Raw genomic sequence first — 18,066 nt, forward strand, 5'->3', positions numbered from 1 at the left:
GGCGCTACTCTGTGGCATCTCGGGTTCTCTCTAGCCGCACTCTGGAGGCCTACACTCGTTTTCTTTTGGCCGTGAGAGGCCTCGCAGCCTTCGCTGAGCTGGGAGAAAGATGGCGGCAGCCGTGCGACAGGATTTGGCCCAGCTCATGAATTCGAGCGGCTCTCATAAAGATCTGGCGGGCAAGTGAGTATTTCCCAGGGGCCTGGGAGGTGGAGAGTAAAGCCAGAGACTTGTTCTCCTTGGATTGACAGCGGCTTTCGGATGTGAGGCTAGGAGCGGGCCTGATGACCAAGGGGGCGGGCCTGAGGTCGGTTGTGTAGGCAAATGTTGGGAGCAGCAGAAAACTGGAAGGGACCTTGTGTAAGGAGCCCTCAGGACCGTAGATCTGGGGTGACTGTCAACGTTTGCAGTCCCTGATGGCATCCTTTTCAGTATCTTAAGATTCTAGAAGCGCGGTTTGTGGGAGGACTGCTTCCATGGCCTTCTAAGCCTTCCCTGGTGCCCCTTCCCATCGCCTGCCGGCCTCTCACACTGAATCCTGGCCTCTCTTTGCCCCTGCTCCCCCCTTTTTTCGTTTTGGTTGAAGGGAAATTTATATTCTGGGACCTTGGTGTAGAGTTTTCTGGGGAGATGGCTTCTTGAGGCTGAGGGGGCTGAGGAGGTATGGCCGCTATCATGTCGTTCAGAGCCACTTGAACCATCTTCTGTGGGCTGTGTTTTGGGTACTCTCTCTCCGCCACCAACTCTGAAGAAGGGCACGTAGGCGGCATGTCACCATAACATGGGTCGGGATGTCTAGAGTAGTGATGTTTGCAGGGATCTGGATTGTTTAGGAATTTGGTCGGAATTTATGTGGAAGGCTTAGGTGCACTCCAACTTAAAATTTGTGATACGTGCCTGCCCTGCAAGCAGTGTTAGTTACAGACAGACAGAAAGATGTCAGTTTTCTCTTTGTAGATTTCACAGCACTGTTTTTTGTTTTTTTGGGTTTTTTGTAATGAACATGCATTCTGTTTAAAGTGTGCTTCTCAAGTTGATCCAGTTTACATCCCGACGGCTGAGATCACTTTGATCCATTCAATAGGATACGACTGCTCTAACCTGGCCGCTGAAACCTTGACTTTGTTTTATGTTTTTGTCTGGTGGTAAATGTAATCTGCTTTATCAGTGGGAAATTTAGCTGTGTATCTTGGGCTTAACTACTTTGTGGGGCAATTTCCCTCTCGGGAAAATGGGATGATCATATATATCCTGTCTGAGGACAAAATGAGTATGTGTGTGTATATGCACTTATATCACACTTACATCACTTAGAACAGTACCTGACACTTAGAAACAGCCATAGGATTGTCGTTGTTACTATTATTATTAAGCAGTTAGTAAATACGTATGGACGTAATAATCCCTGGGTTGGAAATAAGTTGAATATGTCTCATAGCTCAATCCGTTTTGCATGTAATTTTAATAGATTTGGATGAAAGTAAAACTAGCTTATATTTTTTTTCCATGCCTGCTCTCCTTTTTGTTTTGGTGAAAAAAGTAAGTGCATTAGGTCTTCCCTAGTGGCGCAGTGGTTGAGAGTCCGCCTGCCGATGCAGGGGAAAGAGATAAAGTTTTCATGTATTTGCAGGATTCTGAAACTTAAGCTAAGCATTTACTTCCTCCGCTCTGAATTGCAGATAAACAATAGTATCCACCTTATTGAGTGCTTTAGTTATTTACTGCTCTGTAAACAAATCAGAAACTTAGTGGTGTAAAACAACTATAATTTCTCAATATGCTTTGGGTCTACTGAGCTATTTTGCTGGTCTTGTCCGGGCCCACTCATACAAGTGCAGTCAACTGGCAGCTCAGCTGGGGTTGGTGGGGCTAAAATGGACTCACATACACATCTAGCTGTTGGCTGGGTCTCTCTCCACACTGCCTCTCATTCAGTAGTTTAGCTGAGGATTCCTTACAGGGCCTTGGGAGTGTTCCAAGAGGGTGAGAGTGGAAGCTGCGAGGTCTCTTAAAGCTACCCTTGGAAGTCTCACAACATCAGTTCTCAAATACTGGTCAAAGTAAGTCACATGACCAGGCCAGATTCAAGGGGAGGGGAAATGGAGTCTACCTCTTTATGGGAAGAGTGGCCAAGTTACACTAGATACCATTACTGTAACAATCTAGTACACAGGATTATTATGAAGATTAAATAAAATAATGTGCTTGATAACTGATAGCCAGTGCTTCCTGAGGAAAGTCTTGGCCTTGCCTGTGGGTACATATCTGGTCCTATCTGGGCAAGAACGTGTCATATTTATTTTCATAAGAAAACAGTTCTGCCAGCTACATGCTTTATGAGAGAAATACTCTTGGAATATATCAGTGGTTTTAGGCTTTATGTTAGGAGCTGAGTAACAAAGGATTCCATATTAAGAAGTAATGGAGTAAATTCCTTTTTAAAATACTGATACTGTGTGTTACCAGGAATTTGCAGAATATTTATAACAGTAGTTATTCAATAAATATTGTTTGACTCAATGAATAGCTGGAAAGGTGCAGAGCATATATTTGAAGCCAGGTTTGTCTACTCTAAAAAGCTCATTTTTAACCCATCAGACTACACTGCTTTTCTTGTCAAAACTTCAATTAGAAATGCTTTCCCATAACTATGAAATAACACAACAGTCTGAAATTGATGTAAGAAATTATCACATGAGAAGCATTTTTGCAAATTATATAGACTGCTTTTGTACATATTATGCATTGTGTTCGTTATCTCATATAAAGTTTTAGAAGAAGCGAAAAGCCTTGAGAGAGGGAGCATTTGTTGTGATAGCTTATCTTATTCACTTGGCTAAAACCTGTATGATTCTTCAAAATTCAGTTCAGATGTTATTTCTTCCAAAAAACCTTCTCTGAACAACCATCAACACATGGAGGACCTGGTTAGTTGCTCTTCCCATGCCCAGTGGCATCCTATGTTTACCTCTATGATAGCAGTTACTTGTTTTGTCTTTTTACTTCTTGCTTTTCCAACTAGAATGTTATCTCTTTGAGGGCAGGTTTGAGGTCATGGATTATAGGTCTTTGTTGAGTCAATCCTATATAAATATGACCTTTTTTTTTTTTTCCTTCCCAGTTCTGTGGTGTGGAGGGTATTCAGAGGAAAATATCAGGCCTTTGAAATCTAAATGCTTCATTTTACAAAAAGCTGTCAATCTGGAGAAAGGAGAGAAAGGGAGACCTTTTAGCTGCCCTTGACTATTAAAAAAGCTGTTTTGCAGAAAAGAAAATAGACTTTTCTACCTCACAGAGGTAGACTTTGGATCACAGCTTTCTAGTAATACAGTGGAATAGAATTGTCAAAAAATGGAGGATACACACACACACACACACACACACACACACACACACACACACACGAAACAGAGGTCAGACCTCAAAGTCCCCTTCTAACGCAGATTCTCTGGTTTTCTGTTATTCCCACACACAAGTTTCAGCGGTTCCCATCTGAAGAGTGGAGTTCCCTAAAATCTAGTGTTTACCATATGCCAAGCACAACTTTACTTACATTTTAAAATCTTAAACAGTAGGTGATAGTATTTACATTACATGTGAGAAAACAGAGGTGAAACCCTTTGCTCTGGGGTCACATAGCTAGTGACAAAGCCAGAATACAGTCTGTCTGCTTGGCTCAGAGCCCTTAACTCGAAACACCTACCTACCTTTTGGTTTTATATTACTTTCAGCAAACTGGACTGCATTTCAGACAAATTTTTTTTGCCTAGAATTTCTGTCTTCTCCTACTCTTTCCCATTTAACACTAACTAAGTCCAAATATTTAGACTGCTTAAAGATCAACCTCATTGGTGGATGAACGTGGAGTCTGTCATACAGAATGAGGCAAGTCAGAAAGAGAAAAACAAATACCATATGCTAACGCATATATATGGAATCTTAAAAAAAAAAAATGGTTCTCATGAACCTAGTGGCAGGACAGAAATAAAGACACAGGCATAGAGAATGGACTTGAGGACAGGGGGAGGGGGAAGGGTAAGCTGGGATGAAGTGAGAGAGTAACATTGACATATATACTCTACCAAATGTGAAATAGATAGCTAGTGGGAAGCAGCTGCATAGCACAGGGAGATCAGCTCGGTGCTTTGTGACCACCTAGAGGGGTGGGATAGGGAGTGTGGAAGTGAGATGTAAGAGGGAGGGATATGGAGATATATGTATGCATATAGCTGATTCACTTTGTTATACAGCAGAAACTAACACAACATTGTAAAGCAATTATACTCCAATAAAGATGTTAAAAAAAAAAGATCAACCTCATTAGGAAATTATTTCTGTCTTCTAAAAAATTATATTAGCACTTAGCTGTAAGATTTTGTCTTTAATATTCTGCAACTTCATTATGATGTGTCTGTGGATTTGATTTTACTTATGTCAATTAGCTTCTGCTGTGAAATAAACCACCCCAGAACTTCACGGCTTAAAACAACAATCATTTATTTAGCTCATAGTTCTGTTGTTTGGTACTTTGGGCTGGGCTCAGCTGGTTGATTCTTCCCTATTCCACGTGGTCTTGGTTCCACAGGGGCTCCAGGTGCACCTGTAGTCAGCTACATGTAGCCAGTCAGGTCAGGTAGGCAGCTCTGCTTCTCTGTTGGCTGGGGCGGTGGCAGGTGACTGGGCTACATACCTCATCATCCAATAGGTCAGCCTGGACCCATTCATGTGGCAAAGCCGCGTTCCAGCAGGTAAAGACAAATTCTCTCAAAGTCCAGGCTTGGAACGGGCACTTTACTTCTATTTCTGTTGCCTTCTATTGGTCAAAACAAGCCCAGATGAAAGGGTAGGGAGATAAACTCTACCTCTTGATGTGAAGAGTTACGAAGTCACATTGCAAAGGGGCATAGATACAGAGAGTAAAAGAAATGTGGGCAATTTTTGTGAGTGCTTTACCGCATGGGTCCCCAGCTCCCCGGGCGTTGGACCGCTAATGGTCCGAGGCCTGTTAGGAACCGGATCGCAGAAGAGAGCAGGAGGTGAGCTGCGGGCGAAGCTTCATCTGCCGCCCCCCATCGCGCCCTGTTGCTCGCGTTACCGCCTAAACCACCGCCACACCCCAGCACACCCCTTCCATGGAAAAATTGTCTTCCACGAAACCCATCCCTGGTGCCAAAAAGGTTGGGAACCACTGCTCTACTGCATTATCCTGGTTAAACTTGTGTTTCTTGAATCAATGGATTGGATCATTCATTGTTCTGAGAGGTTTTTCAGCTCTCTGTCTCTTTATTTTATTTTATTATTATCATTATTTTTTGCGGTACGCGGGCCTCTCACTGTTGTGGCCTCTCCCGTTGCGGAGCACAGGCTCCGGACGCGCAGGCTCAGCGGCCATGGCTCACGGGCCCAGCCGCTCCGCGGCATGTGGGGTTTTCCCGGACCGGAGCACGAACCCGTGTCCCCCTGCATTGGCAGGCGGACTCTCAACCACTGCGCCACCAGGGAAGCCCGTTCTCTCTTTAAATGTTGCCTCTGTCCCGTTCTATTTTCTCCTCTAGGCCCCGGGTGAAACCCTTGTTAGGCCTTGTTACTGTGACCTCTGTGCCCCTTACTCTGTCTTCTGTACTTTCCATTTCAAGGCTTTATTCTGGATAAGTTCTCCTACTTTCTAGTTTGTCAGTTCGTCAAATGTGTCTAGTCTGCTGTTAAGAACTACACCGAATTTCAAGTTTTGGTAATATTATTTTTTAGTTCTATAGCTTTTGGTGATTCTTTTTTCAAATGACACTATTTATGGTTCCTACTTTATTCTGAAACTTTTTAAAAGCCTGTCTTTGTCTCTATAAACTTGATAAACATAAGTGTATTTCAGTCTTTCTGGTAACTCCAGTATCTGGAGTCCCTGTTTGTTGCTATTGACTGTTGTTTTTGTTGATTCCAGCTAATATTGTCATATGCATTGTAATGTTTGTTGTTGGGCAAATTATTTTTAAATGTATTTTTAGAAACAACTGGAGGTCTATGATGTTACCTTTCAGGGAGGATTTTCATTTCCTTCTGCTGGACACCTGACAGGGTTAGGAGTCTAGGACCAAGGCTTCCAAATTTATTGGTCTTCTTACTAGATGATCCTTGGAATAGAATTTGTAACCGTACTTCCAAAGTGCTAGTGTTTCCTCCTTTGGCAGGTAAAACACCTTAGATTCCTGTTCTAGTTTTATCAGTCAGCTGGAAATTGCAACTTGCCTTTCAGCGTTTCCAGCAGATGGCAGAACACCCCAGAGCCGAGCCCACTTCTCCCCAGCAGAAGTGCCTCTCTGCCTCTCAGCTCTCTTTCCACAGTCAGCAAATGCTTTCAGGCAGAAGCTATGGTTCACGTCTTTGCGCTCTTAGTCTCTTCTCTTTACTCTTTCTTGTTAGGATTTTATGCTATTAAATTTTTCTTTCATTTCTTTCAACTTTTTATGTTGTTTTGGAGGCAGGATTGGTCCAATGTCTATTTCACCATTACTGTAAATGAAAGATCTGTGAATACATACCTGTTACACTCATTTTGAGCATGGATAGTGACTGTGGTACAGTTTCATGTGTATATGTTTTATTTACCTCCAGATTCCTTTCAAGTGCCAAGAAATCAGAAATTGACATACTGAACTTTAGTTCACATACATAATAGATGCTCGATAAACATTTGTTGATGATGAATGGATAGGACAGATGCAAAGTGCCTTAATTAATTTTCTTTTCCTCCATAATATTTTTTAATGAAAAAATATTTGGTACTTGTCATGTTCTCCACATCAGTCACTTTTCCATCTTTTCCATTGATTTAGATTGGGTTTTTTTTGGTGTTCTCAATACAGGTTAGTTGATTGATAAGTTATGAAACTATATATTAAAACTTAAATTATTAGCAAATTTTTATAAGTGAGACATTGTCATCTTTGAATACAATATTGTTAGTATAAAATAACTGGGATTTAAGAGTAAGAGGGTTTAGCCATAGTCTTCATTTAATTGATTATGAAAAACAAGCCAATCTAAAAAAGAAATAATAAACCATTGAATGCATTAATTAGAACCATGCCCAGGGCAATAAAGTAAATGTATAAATACAGATATGGAAAATACATGTGTATATGTGTGTGTATATATGTATATATGTAGAGAGAGAGAATGAGTTTTGTTTGTTTGTTTTTTTGGCTGTGCTGCACAGTTTGTGGGATCTCAGTTCTCTAACCAGGGATTGAACCCAGGCCACGGCAGCAAAAGCGCCGAATCCTAACCACTAGGCCACTGGGAAACTCCCGAGAATGAGATATTCAATGTAAATAAATTTTTAGATAACTGTATTTCATCCCTCAAATGTAGCAATTTTTAAAATGACAATTTTTTATTTTAAAGCTTGATAATATTTCCTTGCTTTCTTGGAATTGTTTGTCTCTTCTTTTGGAGTTAGCTATCTTTTCTGTCAGTATACCTGCTTTCTTACAAAGCCAGTTTGATTCACTACTGTTTTGAGAAATCGTATCACCAAGGCTGTGAGAATATTGTATGAGTTGAGAATCAGTAAGTGCTGAATTGTAGCTTGAGGGTGTGCCCTACAAATACAAGTCATAAATTTGAATGAGTTTGGGCCCTATTTGTATATTTTTATTTCTTGACTATATTCTGGATAATGCTCTGAATAATTGCAGTTGGGTTTGTAAAATGCATTAACTAATGCTTTTAATAAATATGATTGAGACAAACAAAAGGGATAAAGAATAGTATAATACCAATGTACCAACCACTCAATTTAAGAAATAAAATGTTACTAATACTGCTGTATCTTTGAGTCCTTATGATGTGACAAGTACCCTTCTAGGCATTGTATATATAGCAGTAAACAAAACAAAAATCCCTGTCCTCATGGAGTTTACAGTTTAGGAAGGAACTTACCATTGCCTAATAATTGTTAGTGTTCTTGTTTTCAACATTTCCCCATCATTTGTAGAATGCTAATTTGAATTTTGTGTGATCATGAATACTAGGCAGAATAGTTATTGGAACTGAATGCAAATAAAGAACTAATAGGCACTGAAGGATGTTCTGTCAGGACATTTGGCTTAGTGGAATGTATTTTGTACACACTAAGACATTTAATCTCTAATATTTGGCTTCATTGCATAGTCAACATTATCCTATTGTTGGTAACCCTAGATTCATTAGGTCCATAAGGAAAAGGTTCTGGGCCACCTCAAGTAATGTTCTTGTGTGTACTTTAGTGAAGGAAATATAGCTTATCTTTTGAGGCACTTGAAAGAAAATTGACGTTTCAAATTCAAAACTAAAACTTGAAAGAAAAAGTAGCACCTTAGATCCATTAACTTAGACTTACTCTTTTTGTGATAGACATGAAAACTTAAAAAATGGTGATATACTGTAAAGAAAACTAGAAGAAGCAGCACTTTGAATTACAGATTTAGTGTTTCTTGTGATGAACTAGAAACTTAAAAAAAAAAATCTGTAATGTACTATGAAGAAAACCGCAAACTAGAGCACTATGAAAGAAACCAGGGTAAATAGAAATGAACAAACATCAAAGTTAGCATTAGACTATATAATGCCTTCTAAACACTTTTTCTTTTTGGTATTGTTTTAGGTATCGTCAGATACTGGAAAAAGCCATTCAGTTATCTGGGGCAGAACAGCTAGAAGCTTTGAAAGCTTTTGTGGAAGCAAGTAAGTGGAATGAAAATTCTGTGTTTGCCTTGTATTACTGAGTTAGGACTTAAAAGCTTGCTCAAGCCTTGTTTTATATCAGATTGTCAGTATAATTTACATTGAGATTAAATTAAATATGCATTGAGCTTGATTGATTTTAGAATTTAAACTACTTACAACTTGATATTTGATTGTTTTTCAATGTGAAGCCATTGTTACATTTACAATTAAGGTTTTGTATAGTTATTGATAAAGCAACTGATGGAGAGACAATATAGCAAATGATAAAAAAGAATAGTCTGGATTCAAATCCTTGTCTGCTATTTTATTAGCTATGTGATCTTGGGTAGGTTATATAACCTCTTTGTGCCTCCTTTTCCTTGTCTATAAAATGGGGATATGATACCTACCCTGTAGAATTGTTGGGAGATTAAATGAGTTAATATCCATAATGGAGTGCTTAGAATAGTACCTGGCACATGATAAGTACTAGATAAGTGTTAGCTGTTGTTAATGTTAAGAACATTTCTTTTGAATGGGAACTAGAAATTTCCATTCTTTAAGACACTCTTCCCCATTCCCTGACTTCTAACATATCCAGTTATCTGGAAAATTACTCAAAATTCAGGCTGGAATTTATCCTGAGTTCACAATATTAATGATATTTGATAGTGCTTTACAGTTTACAGTGTGCTTTCATACACATTATCCATCACGCAGGTTCCTTTTCATAACCTTGTGACTAACAATGCAGGTATAGATAGCCCTATATAATATATTATAAAATGAGTCTCAGGATTAAGTGACTTTTTCCCCCAAGGACATTCAGTTAGTCAGTGACAGAGCCCAGACTAGAAACTAAGTTTTCTTACTTATAGTTCTTATGTACTTATATTTCCCTGAGAAGTCCTAGTTTGTATAGTAATTTCTAACAGTTATAGGTACCTAATGGCACTTGTAATGAAACTGTTCTCAGTCACATCCAGTATCATCCAATTCCAATTAATATACTATAAACTGATTAGTTACAAGGCCTGTCAGTTACTGCCTCAAAAAATTGGGGCCTGCAATGTGAGACAAACTGGCAATGGTTTCAGAAAAACTCTTTTAGTGGCTTTTTTTTAAGACCGTTGCAGTTAGTAGCAAAAGAGTAGTGCTTTTTATAAATTTTGATCTTTATATAAACTTTGAATCCAATGAACCACCAAAAAAAAAAAAAGCAGTCGGGCTTCCCTGGTGGCGCAGTGGTTGAGAGTCCGCCTGCCGATGCAGGGGACACAGGTTCGTGCCCCGGTCTGGGAAGATCCCACATGCCATAGAGCAGCTGGGCCCGTGAGCCATGGCCGCTGAGCCTGCGCGTCCGGAGCCTGTGCTCCGCAACGGGAGAGGCCACAACAGTGAGAGGCCCGCGTACCGCATAAAAAAAAAAAAAAAAAAGCAGTCTACTGTTAAAATCATTTGCATCAACTGAATAGCTTTGAACTGTCATTTATTTCCCCAGTAACTACTGATTTAAACTTAATTTATCTAAGGAGTGGTTCACAAGCATGATGCATCTTTTTAAAATGTAATAATAGTGATAATAATAACTAACATTTGCTGAGTGCTATGTGCCAGGTATTGTTTAAAGCACTTTATGTATATTGCATTTAAGCTTCACAGCAACCTTATCCACATTTTACAGAAGAGGAAAGAGAAGCACAGAGAAGTTAAGTCTCTTGCCTGAGGGCATGTAATCAGGAGGATTTGGAAGCAGTGTGGCTCCAGAGTTTTCATCCTTAATCATATATAATAATACCTCATAAATGTTTATAAACAGTGTCATAAAATATGTCTATGCATCTAGTGCTGACCTAAGTTCTTATTTGTTGTGTTTATCAGGAAAGTACAAGTGGCAGTAACTGTCACTACTCGCTTTATTTAAACTTCATGAAAATTATTTCACTATTTCTTCTTTAACTCTTTTTTTGTAGCTAGGTAGAATATAAGAACATAAATAAAAATATTAAGTGTTTCTGTGCCTTCACTTCGTAGAAAAATAAAGAAGAGAAAAGAATGACTTAAAATTCTCAACTGTTAAAACTTTTTCCCAGCCATTTCTGTTTCTTAGAGAAGTTGTGGTATTTTTACTGTTTTGTTGTAGTTGTTATGTGATCAGATAATTCAGCATAAGGAAAACTGGTTCTATAATATAAGGTCACAAGGGTGTGGAGATCCCTAAATAATGCTTTGAAGAGTACACTGGTATATATTATTTTTAGTATTAATTTTAGGTGAAAATTGATTGCTTAATGAAAACATAAATTACTCATGTTGTCTTATCCCTTACTTTTTTTAACAAGTGGTAAATGAGAATGTCAGCCTCGTGATCTCTCGCCAGTTGCTGACTGATTTCTGCACACATCTCCCTAACCTACCTGATAGCACAGCCAAAGAAATCTATCATTTCACCTTGGAAAAGATCCAGCCTAGAGTCATTTCATTTGAGGAGCAGGTAAAAACCTAGAGCAGTGGTTTTTGTTTTGTTTTTAGGACTCTGTTTATTATGTGTTTCTTTTTTTTTTAAATTGAGATATAATTGATGTACAATATTATTATAAGTTGCAAGTGTACAACATAGTGATTCACGATTTTTAAAGGTTATATTCCATTTATAGTTATTATAAAATATTGGCTATTAGAGTGGCGATTTTTAAACTTGAGATAGCAGCAATTATTTTGAAAGATACTATTAAATTTTTAAAAGAGGTAATCATTCAACTTCATTTTTACAAAACAGTGTGCCAAACAGCGTGCCAAACAGCATTTTACAATGTAAGATCAAATAAATATCATGATGTTTTAAGTCCAGCTGACATTTGCTCATATACTATAATTTGGTTTTATGAACCAAATATTACTCTTTAGATAATTTTATTTTATTTTATGTATTTATTTATTTATTTTATTTTTGGCTGCGTTGGGTCTTCGTTGCTGCGCACGGGCTTTCTCTAGTTGCGGCAAGTGGGACCTACTCTTCACTGCGATGCGCGGGCTTCTCATTGTGGTGGCTTCTTTTGTTGTGGAGCACGGGCTCTAGGCGCACGGGCTTCAGTAGTTGTGGCGTGCGGGCTCTAGAGCGCAGGCTCAGTAGTTGTGGCGCACAGGCTTAGTTGCTCTGCAGCATGTGGGATCTTCCTGGACCAGGGCTCAAACCTATGTCCCCTGCATTGGCAGGCGGATTCTTAACCACTGTGCCACCAGGGAAGTCCCTAGATAATTTTTAAAAATCAGTAAAATTGTTGATTAGGCTAAGAACATAGGAGAACTCCAGCATTATATATGCAGTGACACAAAAGCAAAACTTAATATTTCAACTAAATTATTGCCATAATCCACATTGCAGAATGTGTTAGTTCACTCTTTTGATATTCTGTAAATGCAAAATTCATTAAAAATTTGGGTAGTCTAGGTAAACTTTTACTATTTACTTGCCTGCATAATATGTTGAATGAGAGCATTGTCACAATAGATTATCATCTGTTTATTTTAACTAGTTTACTAATATCAGTGGAAGTAATTTAACATGTATACCTCCTATTCCAGGTTGCTTCCATAAGACAGCATCTTGCATCCATATATGAAAAAGAAGAAGATTGGAGAAATGCAGCCCAAGTGTTGGTGGGAATTCCTTTGGAAACAGGACAAAAGTATAGTAAATAGTGGATATAAAACATGTATAATTGTTCACTTCTTTTTTTTTTACATTCTGGTACAGGAAACAGATAATGAACAATTTAATAAATAAGTAAAATTTGTACTATTTTAGAAGGTGATAAGTGCTATGGGGAAAAGGGGCAAAGTGGGGACAAGATGTATTATTAAATAGGGTGATTAGAGTGGTAGGGTAGTCCTGATATCACCTTTTCAAACACTTGAAGGAGGTAACAGAGTAGCTATGAGCTGTCTGAGGGAAGAGTTATCAGTAGATCCTTTTAGAGAGGATGGCTAGTGCAAAGGCCCTAAGACTGGAACATGCTTGGAGTGTTGTTGTTGTTGTTGTTTTTTTTTTTGCTTGGAGTGTTTTAAGAAGAGCAGGGAGACCACCATGGGTGGAGTGAGCAAAGGGGAGTGTGATAGAGGGTGAGGTCAGAGAGTATTGGGTACCAGATTACATGGGGTCTTGTAAGCCATTGTAAGGCCTTTGGCTTTTTTTCTAAGTAAAACAATGGGGAGCCATTGGAGGATTTTGTACAGAGGACTGACATGATCTGATCATGTTAGATCATTCTAACTACTGAGTTGAGAGTAAACTGTAGACATGCGATGATAGAAGTAGGGACATTAGTTAAGAGGCTTATGAGCTACTGCAGGTGAGATGGAGATTGTGAGAAATGTTGGACCCTTGATGTGTTTTTAAGGTAAAGCTAAGGGTTCCTCGACAACTTGGACATGGAGTACAAGAAAAAGAGCCAAGATAAGTCCTGAGTTTCAGTCTGAATAGCTGGAAAAATAAAGTTGCCATCTACTGAGTGGTAAAGAATAGGTTTTGAGGGAAGATCAAGAGTTCTGTTTTGGACATGTGATAACCAAGTGGAAATATCTAGCAGGGAGTTGAATATATTAGTCTGGAGTTTAGGAGAGAGGTCTGGACTAGAGATGTACATTTGGGAGTCATTGATATATAAATGGAACTTAAGCCTTTAGATTGGACGAGATCTCCAAGGAAGGGCATATAGGTAGAGAAGAGCACTGAGTACTGAGCACTCTGACATTAAGAGGTCAGGGGCAGGAGGAAGATACAGCAAGTGAGGATTGTCCATTGAGGTAAGAGGAAAACCAGAAGAATGTGGAGTGTGATATCTCAGAAGCCAAATGAGGAAAATGTATCAAGAAGGAGCAAGGGATCAACATGGTGTTGATGGTCAAGTAAGATGAGGAGTTGAAGGTGAACCGTAAAAGGTAGTAACGTGGAGGTCATTGGTGACCTTGGCAAAAGCTGTTTTGCTGAAATGGTGAGAGTAAAAGCCTGATTGGAGCTGTTTAAAAGAGAATGGGAAGAGAAGAATTGGAGATGGTGAGCATGGGCAGCTCTTTGGGGAAGTTTTCATAAAACGGAGCAGAGAAGTAGGGTAGAAGATGACAGCGGAGGTTAGGCTGAGATTATTTTTTCTCTTATGTTTCAGTGGAAAGCAAAAATTTGACATAGAGGAGTAGTGGAAAGGATTCTTGCAGGAGTAGACTAGAGGGGAAGGAATCCAGTGGAGGGATAGGCTTCAGATAAGAGCATGGACAGTTCATTTGTGGCAGAGTTTCTCAGCCTGAGCACTCTTGGCATTTTAGATCAGATAATTCTTTGTCCTGGAGGCTGTCCTGTGTATTGCAGATGTTTAGCAGCATCAGTGGCCTCTACTCACTAGATGCCAGTGACACCACTATGCCTAGTTGTGACAATCAAAAATGTCTGTAGGGCTTCCCTGGTGGCACAGTGATTGAGAGTCCGCCTGCCGATGCTGGGGACACGGGTTCGTGCCCCGGTCCAGGAAGATCCCACATGCCGTGGAGTGGCTGGGCCCGTGAGCCATGGCCGCTGAACCTGTGAATCTGGAGCCTGTGCTCCACAACGGGAGAGGCCACAACAGTGAGAGGCCTGCATACCGAAAAAAAAAAAAAAAAATGTCGGTAAACATTGCAGATTGTTCCCTGGTGGGCAGAATAGTCCCAGTGATCTGTGGTAACAGCCAGGAACACAGAGTATATGGGTGCAGATATTAGTAATGTGGTGATGGAGTTTGTGCAAGTACTCTTTTCTTTGATTGTTTCAATACTCTTAGTGAAGTTGGAATCAGAGTCATCAGCTGAAGTGTGGATGGGGGTGAGAGTTGTGAGGTTGAGGAGATATAAGAATATCAAAAAAAATTCTCTGGGAGAGTGAGACGGTGTACAGCATTAAGGCTCATTTAAAGGTTGTAGTCACTAAAATGAGATCAGTCAGATTGGTTGGGTGTTTTTCTTCATCAGAGTTCGGCTACATGGTTGCAGGAAAGGAGTAGATGAACTATTAGGTTTAACCAGCATTATGATTTCGCCCAACCAGTATGACAGCATGAGAGGGGCAAGGGAGACGAGCGCACGTGCAATTCAGTGATGGAAATGATTGACCATAGGAATTAAGCCAGGTAAGGAGGAAGTGAGGCCTTTAAGGGGAAAAATACAATAACTGTAGTAGGATCAGTGGTTTGGAGTCACAATGGGTTCAATGGATTGTTAGGTTTGAGATACTAGAGAAAATGAGATGGAAAAACAATTAGAAAAGATTAAGATGACTCTTATCCAGTCAGTCTTACCTTTGATATGTATTTTAAAAAATATTTATAGTTCTTTATGAAACATTCCTCCAAAGTATATTGTATAGAAGGATGAAAGGTGTGAAACTCTTGGTTGTATTATTAAACACACTTCCTCTTTCAGTTGGCAAGTATAAAAATACCAACTGAATGACAAAAAATATTTTCAGTTACTTCTCTACTCTTTTACCAGGTGAATAAGGGATTCTTTTTTTGTCTTCATTAATATTTGTGATCATAAGTCAAACACTACTTCAGGCATCTTGCCTTTTGTGCAGTTGTGAAATTGTTAGACAGTGATGCCCGTTGAAAAAGCAATCAGTATATTAAAAAGCCTTCATTTATACGCAGATGTTGAATTTTGTTTTCTAAGGCCTCTTGTTAATTTGGGGTTTTTCTTGGATAGTTTGAAAAGGCTGGAGGCTTTCTTAATTGCTTTGGTCTTATTCTGTCTGGAACAGTTTCTCCCTAGCACAGAGCAAATGATTTATTTTCATTGGTAGTTGATGTAAATATTAAATAGATATTGTTCTTTGCAGTGGTGGTAATTATCATTTTGAGAGTACTATAACATTATCTGTGAGGATACCAAGAACTGAAAATTCAGTGGTTTTTCTAAACAAGTTAAAGTGATTTGGGTAAATTATTGACAGCCTGTCTCTTTAAAAAATGATTCACTCTGATTATGAAAGTAATGGACATAATAGATATCTTGGCATAAAATATGAAAATGCAAAAAATATGGTGCTATTTATAGCAGTTTATGTAAATATGAGTTGTGAATGGAAATAATATAAAAATAATATATGACTTATGGAAAATTTTGAATTGATATAAAATTTTTTTTTTTTTCTGTACGCGGGCCTCTCACTGCCATGGCCTCTCCTGCTGCGGAGCACAGGCTCCGGATGTGCAGGCCCAGTGGCCATGGCCCACGAGCCCAGCCGCTCCGCGGCATGCGGGATCCTCCAGGACCGGGGCATGAACCCGTGTCCCCTTTATCGGCAGGTGGACTCTCAACCACTGTGCCACCAGGGAAGCTCGATATAAAAATTTTGCAGAATTAATTTCAAAGCTGGGCCAAGACAGTTGTAAACTCTGTTCTTGCCAAATGGTGGCTCCACTTTTGCTGGTAAATAGAATTAATTTTTCTGTGAGGATTAATCTTGAATTATGTGAGTTTTGAATTATGTTAGGTCTTCAGTTATACATTTTTTGCATAAAATGTGACTATTGGGATAAAGAAGAAAAATGAAAACCACCTGTATTCTCAGAGATAATTGCTATTACTATCTTGATATGCATGTATAGAAATACATTTGGATGGTGTTTTATGTACTGTTTTATCCAATTTTTTCACTTAGCAAAAACTTATGACTATTATCAGAAGTAATTATTATAATAACTGTATAGCATCTACCATCTTTATGTACCACAACTTAATTGATTACCACAAATACGATTATGGGTGATTTCCATTTTTTTTTATTATGGATATTTATGAATAACTTTACAAATGAATATTCTGTACATATATATGTATGTACAACCATGATTTTTTTTTAAGGATTTATTTTTTAGAGGTAAAATACAGTAGGTAAAGAGGATATGCATTTTTAAAGCATTCAAAGGATGTTTGGAGAGCATACTGCCAAATTGTTTTCCAGGATGGTTGTACATGTTCATAGTTCCCCTGGTAGTATATGATATGTCCCTGAACTGAGCTTTTTTTTTTTTTAAGATCTTTGATTTGTGAGATTATCTGAGGATTAGAAGAAGCTAAAATAAAACATGAACAATGATAAAAATAATAAAAATTCAATAAATCTTATTCTGGAAATATGTTTTAGCTTGTCTACGTAATATACTGCAATAAAAGTATGATTCCCTTATATTAACAGAATATATATAAGGAAAAAATAATGCATTTCCTACCACTCCCAAAATTTTCTTGATAAATATTTAGTCATTCTCTGTCTTTCTGTTATACCCTAGACAGTACAATGTAGATTATAAACTGGAGACATACCTGAAGATTGCTAGGCTATATCTGGAGGATGATGATCCAGTCCAGGCAGAGGCTTACATAAATCGGGCATCATTGCTTCAGAATGAATCAACCAATGAACAGTTACAGATACATTATAAGGTAACAGATGAGCTAATTTGGAAAATTAATTTTGTATTGGAGAATCCTTCAGTAATAAGGTGCTCCAGAATATCTGATAAATGCTGTTATATAATAGAAATTTTCTTTTGCTTTTTATTTTTAATTTTTCTCCCTAATTGAAACATTTTCCCTCTTATAGGTCTGCTATGCACGTGTTCTTGATTACAGAAGAAAATTCATTGAAGCTGCACAAAGGTACAACGAGCTCTCCTACAAGACAATAGTGCACGAAAGTGAAAGACTAGAGGCCTTAAAACATGCTCTGCACTGTACCATCTTAGCATCAGCAGGTAAATATGTCATTTACACTTTAATGAACAGTAAGTTATCTTTGCTTAATAATTTCAGGTTCATTACTATTTGAGGATTTAGCAAGGAGCTATTCTTTAAGAGGATGTCTTATTAATAAAATTATGATAAATTTAAACAGTTAAAAACAGCGCATTGCTAACTTAAGACATTTTAAAATATGCATTTATCAGCCTATCAGGTATTAGGAGTAGTTAAGAAGTAATCTGAAGTTTAGTTCTCCTAAAATATCACTGAAAAAATGGATATTAAATTGAGAATTAGACAAAGGGAAATGAAAATTAAAATCTAGAAATGAGTGCTGTGATAATGTACTGCTTTGGGTTTTTTTTTTTTATATTCAAGCCTCAGTTTTAGACCTGGTGCTTATCTTTTTCTTCCATAAATATAAATAATAAACTATTCTGTATCCTTTTTTACTAAACTGTAACATGTAAATCATTCAACTTATAAAGCAGGAAAGGGCATCGAGAGGAAATGCTGATAATTCTAAGCCACGGCTTGCTTTTCTAAATCATTTTAGAATGTCTATTTTTTTTTTTTTTTTTTTTTTTTTTC

The 18,066-nt window shown here is 38.2% G+C and overlaps 1 protein-coding gene across 2 annotated transcripts in view; it reads left to right on the top strand.

The window, feature by feature from the left end:
• The window catches only part of COPS4 (COP9 signalosome subunit 4), a 36,959-nt gene continuing 18,893 nt past the window's right edge, over positions 1-18,066 (top strand). Inside the window, exons 1-6 of one of the 2 annotated variants that reach the window (XM_024755897.1) lie at positions 1-183; positions 8,642-8,721; positions 11,046-11,197; positions 12,289-12,392; positions 17,025-17,178; positions 17,339-17,489. In XM_024755897.1, coding sequence (XP_024611665.1) covers positions 110-183; positions 8,642-8,721; positions 11,046-11,197; positions 12,289-12,392; positions 17,025-17,178; positions 17,339-17,489 — 715 coding nt within the window. In that variant the 5' untranslated portion in view covers positions 1-109. The remainder of the gene's footprint in view (positions 184-8,641; positions 8,722-11,045; positions 11,198-12,288; positions 12,393-17,024; positions 17,179-17,338; positions 17,490-18,066) is intronic. The other variant, XM_024755896.1, reaches the window with a different exon arrangement.

Source organism: Neophocaena asiaeorientalis, unplaced genomic scaffold, assembly GCF_003031525.2.
Source record: "Neophocaena asiaeorientalis asiaeorientalis breed wild unplaced genomic scaffold, Neophocaena_asiaeorientalis_V1.1 scaffold173, whole genome shotgun sequence".
In the NCBI taxonomy this organism is placed as follows: Eukaryota; Metazoa; Chordata; class Mammalia; order Artiodactyla; family Phocoenidae; genus Neophocaena; species Neophocaena asiaeorientalis.